We start from the raw sequence: 9192 nt of genomic DNA on the forward strand, positions 1-9192 counted from the left end.
CCTCCGTAGGACGCAATGATGCGATCGGGAGAACGGGACAGCAGAGCGACAACACCCGAGGACAGTCGCAGGTGAGTGCTGTCTATAAGGGTGTGGGGGGGGATGGGTGGCCTGCTGTCTATAAGGGTGTAGGCCCACTTATACTATAGATCCAGTGATCGGTATTGATCACCGCATCTGAAGGGTTAATGGTGGGCATCAGCAGGATTGCTTAATAGTCTGCTCCGGGCTCAGGTACTCCTTTAGGAGTTAAGGGTATGTTCACAGGTGCAGATTTTCCTACCCATTGAAGTCAAAATATGCATATGTGAAGGTACCCTAAAACAGTTTTTACCTGATTTCAAAAATATAAAAATTGTGGAGCTGTTCCTTAGTAATCTTTATATTTCCTATTATGCCAATTTCTTTTTCTGAGCAATGGAAGTGGTGTTTGGCTGTTTAAGCATTACTATTCCGGTCCCCTCTGGCCAGAAATCACTTCCCACTTCACTAAAAAGGAATTTACATTTCACTCTAACTTCTGCATGATGCCAGAGCCATTGCCCATGTGACCGCCCTGTTTGTAATTCAGTGCCAAGTTGTTGTTTTTTTTCCCCTAACCTCTTCAGGACGCCGAGCGTATGCATACGCCCTGCATCCCGAGTCCTTAGGGACGTGGGGCGTATGCATACGCCCGTGGGAATTCCAGTCCCTGCCGCTAGCCGGTTGGGGACCGGGATGCCTGCTGAAATCATTCAGCAGGCATCGCGGCACATCGCGACCCCCCCCCCCCCCATGTCGGCGAACGCAGAAAATCGCATGTCAATTCAGACATGCGATTTTCTGCTATTCCGGGCTGATCGGGTCTCTGGTGACCCAATCACCCAGAAAATAGGGATGATCGGAGCTGTCAGTGACAGCCCTGATCATCCTGAGGGATAGGAGCGAGGTTGCAGTGCTGCAATCTCCTCCTATCCCCTGCCATTGGTCAGAACTGATTCTGACCAATGGCAGCGCAGGATACTGGGTTGCCATGGCAACCCCCTGTTCTGCCCACCCCTGGATGTCAGGCAGAACGGTGGGAGAAGATGGAGGCCGGTACCTGAGAAGAAGATGGCCTGGGGACCGCAGATCGTCACTGGAGACAGGCACAGGTAGGGAAACAACGGGGGGGATGGGAAGGGGGAAAGGAAGGGGGCAGTAAGCGATATTTACTCCTGCCCTTCCTAGTGGCTGCATGCTGGGAGTTGTAGTTTGGCAACATCTGGAGGGTCACAGTTTGGAGACCACTGTTACAGTGGTGCCCAAACGGTAGCCCTCCAGATGTTGCCATCTAGATCATTGTAAATTGAAACCAGACTCAATATACAATGTTAATGATAGTCCAGATATGTAAAACGTGTCAGTGGCTGGAAGAACTGACCAATCGGAATTGGCATTCACTGGTCAAACACCTGTATAACTGAAGTGTATGCACTTTATTCCTTTCTGGTAGAACTTTCCTACAGTAAAGGGTGGTACTACATGTTCTGTATTAATCTTAACCTGTGCCACAGTTAGCTGCTCCTTTATAGACACCAAGTAAGGGCGGCTCCATTTAACTTTTTTAAGGCATTGGCCCAGATTTATCAAACGGTGTGAGAAAAACAGGAGTGATTTTCCCACAGCAACCAATTACAGTTCAGTTTTCCCTTTACCAGAGCTTGTTACCTGAGCTGTGATTGGTTGCTGTTGAAAATCACTCCAGTTTTTCTCACACAGTTTGATAAATCTCCCCCATTGTGTGTACTGTACAGGACCCTGAAGAAGCTCCTGTCCTCTATATGGACAGTGATTTACAGCGTCCAGCAGTTCTGTCTTACTTTTATAAGTAAGAACTTTCTTTATATTAGTTATCTACTTATTTTTCTGTAATCCTCACTTTTTCCTATTTTTGGATGACATTTTGGTGGCTTCAGAACTAATTACCAGGTTTCCATAGCGTTATGGTTTCAACATACAATGGTCGTCCTGTAACCAATTAATATTGTACCTTGAGGGACCACTGTATAGCATATGAGAAAAAACAATGTGGATCTCATTGCTCCTCCTATTAATTTTTGAAATAAATACTTTATTTTTATTTATTTGCACGTGTTAATGTGCATGTGTTTATTATTCATAGGTGGCCAAATTACAATAGATTTTATAAGATGTCAATAACTTCATATTATCCATGATCTAATGATGCCTGGCAATAGTGCACAGAACCTGCAGTGACAGCAGAAAGCTACTAACATGACTAGACACCCGGCTGTACATGTCATCCAGCCACACCCATGATAGTAGAGCCGGCCTGTAACAAAGCAAAACACTTGTCAAACCCAGTAGGGAGAACCTGTCATGCTTGTTTTCATGTGATGGTGGAATGCTCCTCGTGGGAACCAAGCACAGTCTAATAGGGCAAGTGGAAAAAATGTAATGGTCAACCAAATTCACTGATCACTTCTATAAAGGACGAGTAGGCTGCCCTCACTTATTACACAATCTGTATAATATGTCCTGGACACGATGAAACCAGTTTCAAACCACTTAGTGCAGCCTCACGACAAAGCTCCTCTATACATATTCCAGCTTTCTGTACAGTAAAAGGAAGAAAACCCATCACACCTAAATAATTCATCAAAGCCCCCACTGCCTCCTTTCACTGCTCTAATTATTACTACAGGGATTCCTCTCTTGCCGTGTATTACTGTGCATAGACTTTCAGGGCTGCTAGTTGTGACATGAGAACTGTCAAGACAACAAAGCTACCAGGGATAATAATGGAAGTGCAGAATAAGGCCGCTTAGATCTGAAAAGACTCCGGCAAAATAATCTATGACATCACGATCAAGCATTAACCTTGCAGTAAAACACATCTGCAGTTTTATCCTCAGCTCGGCAATACAATATGTTGTTCACAGTGAGAAGTTACCTTTAAGTGCCCTTGTATTGATCCTATTAATGGGTCAATAATAAAGCCTATAGAGCGATCCCTCAACTTACAATGGCCTCAACATACAATAGTTTCAACATACAATGGTCTTTTCTGGATCATTGTAACTGGAAACCAGAATCAACATACAATGCTATTGCAAAACGTGTCAAGGGCTGGAAGAACCGACCAATCAGAATGGACATTTCACTGATAAAATCCCTGTATTCCTAAAGTGCATGCACTGACTGGTGTCTGGTAGCGCCCCCTACAGTACAGGGAGGTATTACATGTTCTGTACTCTTTACCTGTGCCAGAGTTAGATGCCCATTTGGACACCAGGTTGGGGCGGCTCCATTTTCCTTTATTTTTTTTTTAAAATGTTTTAGGACATTGCGTGTTCTGTACAGGACTCTGAAGAAGCTTCTTTCCTCTACATAGGTCAGTGTTTCCCAAAGAGGGTGCCTCCACCTGTTGCAAAACTACAACTCCCAGCATGGCCGGACAGGGCATGCTGGGAGTTGTAGTTTTGCAACAGCTGGAGGCACCCTCTTTGGGAAAAACTGAAATAGACTGATTTATTTACAGCTCCCAGCAGATCTTTCTTACCTTTATATGTAAGGACTTGCTTTATCTATATTAGTTATCTACTTATTTTTAATCCTCACTTTTTCTATTTTTGAATGACATTTTGGTGCCAATTACCAGGTTTCCATAGAGTTATGGTCTCAACATAAAATGGTTTCAACATACAATGGTCGTCCTGGAACCAATTCATATTGTAACTTGAGGGACCACTGTATAATAAAGCCAGGGGAAGTCTGTCTTCTAGACTATACAGCTCTCTGCCTTCCATAGTATAATTAGGTGCTCATAAAGTCTCCAAAAGTGTAACACTTGGCACATAACCAGCACCCACAGCCACCCCACAGCGTGCCAGTATCTCCCATTTACTTAAATACCTGATTCATCCACTAATGCATGTAACAAATCTCTATCACTGGGGGTTCAGGTCCCCTGCACTATATACGTCATTACAAACATGAGCTCCTCCACCGCTGCTGCCAGTGTCATTTTCTGACCACCCTCCCATACACCATGCATATGGCACTGTATACAGGGCAAGAACTCAAACAATACTTCATTCCTTGCTATTTTCATATGGTTTCTGAAGCCTTAGTTTGTTTCCATCATCCAATAGACCCAAACGTGCTATAGTAGGGTCCAGCTATGATAGCTACTTTTCACCCCATCAAACCCAGACAGAAGCCTCAGAGCTGTAAGCAGCCTTAGGAGGTACCCAGCAGAGATGACCCAATGATAGCCTGGTGCCACCTCTTTACAATAAACAGCCAAGAGGCTAACAAGTCCTAGTACTGGAGGACCACATCCACATTTTGAACAAGGTTTTAGTGAGTCTTCTGGCAGCATACCTACCACTCACCTGCACTAAATCCAATATACTGGGTTATAGTGCAGGTGAACAGCTTTTTAAAGAAAAAAAAAAAAAAAGTCCAAGTCCTTCCTTACTTTAATCCATCCAGTATTTGCAAAGTTACATCAGGCAATGTTCTTCTAATGCACAGCTGTGTGCAATGGAGGAGGGGAGCCGGCTTGCCAAGCTCCCCTGCCACCTCCATTTTCTCCATCCGGCTGGGGGTTTCCTGGGGTGAGAGGAGCAGACGCTGCTGCCTCACTACACTCGGGATCCATTAGCATATTCATTACGGGGGCGGGCTGGATGAAGAATATGAAAAGAGAACATTCACTTGCTGTAACTGTACAAATACTGGAAGGATTAAAATAAGTGAGGATTTAAAAAAAAAAAAAAAACCTGTTCATCCGTACTATAACCCAGTATATTCGGTTTAGTGCAGGTGAACAGCCTGTCAAATTTTCTTTAACCCCTTAAGGACCAGGCCCATTTTGGCCTTCAGGACCTGGCCAATTTTATTTTTCCATTTTCGTTTTTTTCTCCTCACCTTCTAAAAATTCATAACTCATATTTCCATCCAGACACGCATATGAGGGCTTGTTTTTTGCGTCACCAATTTTACTTTGTAATGACATCACAAATTTTACCATAAAATGTACGGCGCAACCAAAAAATTATTATTTATGTGGGAAAATTGAAAAAAAAACACGCAATTTAGCATATATGGAAGGTTTTGTTTTCACGCTGTACACTTTCCGGTAAAAATGACATGTTTACTTTATTCTGTGGGTCAATACAATTAAAATGATACCCATGTTATATGCTTTTCTATAATTGTACCACTTAAAAAAAAATCTCAAACCATTTTAACAAAATTAGTATGCTTGAAATTGCCCTATTTTGACCACCTATAACTCATTTTCCGTGTACGGGGCGGTATGAGGGCTCATTTTTTGCACCGTGATCTGTAGTTTTTATCGGTACCAAGTTTGCTTAGGTTTTATTTTTTATACATTTTTTTAAAGAAATTTTTTTTTCTAAAATGACAAAGAAGCAGCAATTTTGGACTTCATTTTTTACATTTACGCCATTCACTGTACTGGATAATTAACAATATATTTTGATAGATCAGACTTTTACGCACGCAGCGATACCAAATATGTATATATATATTTTTTTCTTTTATGCTTTTTTGGGCAGTAAAATGGGAAATTGGATGATTTATATTTTTATTGGGGGAGGGGATTTTTCAAAAAAAAAATTCACACACTAATGGCTCCCATAGGGGACTATTTATAGCAATCATTTGATTGCTAATACTGTTCAGTAATATGCATAGGACATAGCACTGATCCGTATTATCGGCTATCTTCTGCTCTGGTCTGCTCAATCTCAGACCAGAGCAGAAGTCCCCGGGAGACGGCCGGAGCCAGGGGAGGGGACCTCCGTCCGCCATTATGGATGATCGGATGATCTGCGGGCAATTCGAACATCCATTTAAAGTACAACACTGCCACAGATGCCGTGATCTGTATTGATCACGGCATCTGAGGGGTTCCTGGCTGCTGACAGCAGCCGTTACCTGCTGAGCATGACGCGAGCACTGGTACGGTGCTCAAGGTCATGGCGGAGCATAAATGTACGTCAAGGCGCGTTAAGTACCACGGCACCATGACGTACATTTACGTCAATTGTCGTTAAGGGGTTAAAGGGAAACTGACAGCTGGTTCACACGCACTAAACCCAAAACACAGGGTGACAGTGCTGGTAAACCAGTTTACAATGAAGTATAACTCACCTTGATCGGCACTGTCGTTCCAGAGATACAGGGTGTATTAGCCTCCATTGCCAATATGTTAAAGGAGTACTCCGGCACGCACTTTTTTCATGTTATCCCGTCCGGGCTGCAAAATAAAAGAAAACGCACTTTCTCTTACCTGCCAACGAGCCCCCGGAGCTCCGGTACAGGTGTTCGGTCCCCAGGCTGTATTCTTCTTACTTCCGGTTAGCCCGGCACGTCACACGGAGCTTCAGCCTATCACCGGCCGCAGCGATGTCCCGCCCTGGCCAGTGATAGGCTGAAGCTCCGTGTGACGTGCCGGGCTAACCGGAAGAAGAATACAGCCCGGGGACCGAACACCTGTACCGGAGCTCCGGGGGCTCGTTGGCAGGTAAGAGAAAGTGCGTTTTCTTTTATTTTGCAGCCCGGACGGGATAACATGAAAAAAGTGCGTGCCGGAGTACTCCTTTAATGTCTTTTGCCCAGCGGAGGTGGGACCCGGCATAACCAGTATTCTTGCCTCCGTCCTCTCTGCACCGAAATGCCCACCCCCCTTGTAAAAATTCCTAGACCCTTCACCCATGTGAGCAAGAGGTGTGCGGGCATACCTGTGCAGAGGGGCCGGAGGGAAGCAATGCTGGGTATGGCGGGTCCCACCTCAATTGCACAAACTATGACAAACATATTGGCAACAGAAGGTAATACAGTGTGTATGTCGGAAACTGTGGCATTGATCTGGGTGAACGTTATACATCATATTAATCTGGTTCACCCACACTATTTTGGGTATAGTGCCACTGAACCTGCTGTCAATTACCCAGGATTCTGTTGTCAGGATGGCTGTGGTATAGCAGCTCAGTTCCATTGAAGTAAATGGAGCCAAGTTGTAATACCGAGGAGCAGTTAGTGGAAGACAGAAGTTCTGTTTTTCTATTCAGTTAACCCTTTTCAACATTCATTGACTGGTGTCAGGGTGAAATGTCAGCTTATCGCGCCATCAGGTGTGGGCCCAGCCCAGTGTGAACACAGCTGTACACGTCCAGTGCCACATGGCCCTCAAAATACAAAGCCACAAGTCTGGCGCCTCATGCCCTCCTACAATCTCTTACAGTGCCATGTACTCACCCGCTACACTTAAAACTCACAGTTCTAAAATACAAAACTGGGCACCATGGCACACAGGAACAGTTGCTAATTCTCGTCTATTCACACCTATGTCTGGACTGATACTAATACATAGAACATAGTGCATAGAGCAGCGTTTCCCAACCAGGGTGCCTCCAGCTGTTGCAAAACTACAACTCCCAGCACGCCCGGACAGCCAAAGGCTGTCCGGGCATGCTGGGAGTTGTAGTTTTGCAACAGCTGGAGGCACCCTGGTTGGGAAACTGGCACAGAGCCATGTACATGCCAGTCTATAGCGGTACATGCTTTGAGTGTGACAAGCACCAAGTCATCCTGCTGTAACCAATGACCAGTGGCACCATACAACTGGGTGCCTGAACTAATGAGAACTAGTGCCAGGCAATGCCTACTGGTGCCACATGTCTCCCCTCAGAATTCAGCCCCCATTAGGGCTCTGCCTATCCTACCTCACCTGGAATAACCCGCTCTCTGCCCACAGCCATGTCTTTCTAGCATTAGGGCCAGTGCCCCCTCCGGGAATGCCCCGTACCCTGCCTGTCATCCCTATACACAGTGTACATGGGGTACAAGGTCCAGTCTACACGTAGCAGCAGTTGTCGCGTTACCTGGCCGCCTGTCCGGTGTGCTGCTCTCTGTCATTCACCGCCGCAGTGTAGATCTGCCGGTAGCGGTCAGCCAGGGCCTTGCCGGATAGCAGCAGCTGGTAGCGACTCCTGCAGTCAGGCCCGGAGCTGAGCTCTGCACTCCCGGACATGGTGAGCCGTGCGGGGCAGGAGGTTGACGGTGCGGGCACAGGGAAGAAGCCGTTGGCCCCCGGGCCGGATGAGGCAGCCGTGGCGGCGGCGGCGGCGGGAGGAGGGGGTGCGGTTGCTGCGCACATCATCTTCCTCGGTGCGGTGTGTGTGTAGACGGTGTGTGCGTGTCACTGCAAACCGGGCATCTGGGGGCCACGTCCGGCCTCAGCGGCTCCTCCCGGCTCTGGGACGTACAGCCCGGCCGCTGACAAACGTGTTCTCACCGACAATCACCGCAATCCCCAAGTCAACCCACGCCCCGAGCCCTTCACCATCCTCCCCGCACAGCCAGCGAGGGCAGCAAGGTGTGCGCGCCCCCTCTCCGGCGTCCTAGGCTCCGCTTCTCCCTCACAAAGTGCCGGCCAGCTCCGCAGGTTCTGCCGGTCAGCTTCACCTCAGGCGCCGCGCAACTGAAAGCTGCACACTCAGTGCTGCCATCTTAGCTTCATTATGTGCCTGCTGCTATTTCTCCCCTCTCCTCACACACTGAGCATGCTGGGAGCGGACTGTCTCTTCCTCCTACGAGCACACTGCCCCCTGCAGGACGCTGCTGTGTACTGCGCCTGTCACTCCTGTATACAGTACTCTATACAAGTATATACTGCGCCTGTCACTCCTGTATACAGTACTCTATGCAACGAGTATATACTGCGCCTGTCATCACTGTATACAGTACTCTATACAAGTACATGCTGCACTTTTCATCACTGTATACAGTACTCTATACAACAAGTATATACTGCGCCTGTCATCACTGTATACAGTACTCTATACAAGTATATACTGCGCCTGTCACTCCTGTATACAGTACTCTATGCAACGAGTATATACTGCGCCTGTCATCACTGTATACAGTACTCTATACAAGTACATACTGCACTTTTCATCACTGTATACAGTACTCTATACAACAAGTATATACTGCGCCTGTCATCACTGTATACAGTACTCTATACAAGTATATACTGCGCCTGTCACTCCTGTATACAGTACTCTATGCAACGAGTATATACTGCGCCTGTCATCACTGTATACAGTACTCTATACAAGTACATACTGCACCTTTCATCACTGTATACAGTACTCTATACAACAAGTATAT

General features: G+C 46.3%; 1 protein-coding gene across 19 annotated transcripts in view; it reads right to left on the reverse strand.

Annotated features, from left to right (window-relative positions):
- Positions 1 to 8580, reverse strand: part of MYCBP2 (MYC binding protein 2) — a 318664-nt gene extending 310084 nt beyond the window's left edge. For 13 of the 19 annotated variants that reach the window (XM_056555563.1, XM_056555546.1, XM_056555556.1 and 10 more), the window contains exon 1: positions 7902 to 8580. In XM_056555563.1, coding sequence (XP_056411538.1) covers positions 7902 to 8179 — 278 coding nt within the window. In that variant the 5' untranslated portion in view covers positions 8180 to 8580. The remainder of the gene's footprint in view (positions 1 to 7901) is intronic. The other 6 variants (XM_056555555.1, XM_056555564.1, XM_056555560.1 and 3 more) reach the window with 1 other exon arrangement.
- Between the last annotated feature and the right edge of the window lie 612 nt (positions 8581 to 9192).

The sequence above is a fragment of the Hyla sarda genome, chromosome 2 (assembly GCF_029499605.1).
Source record: "Hyla sarda isolate aHylSar1 chromosome 2, aHylSar1.hap1, whole genome shotgun sequence".
Classification (NCBI taxonomy): Eukaryota; Metazoa; Chordata; class Amphibia; order Anura; family Hylidae; genus Hyla; species Hyla sarda.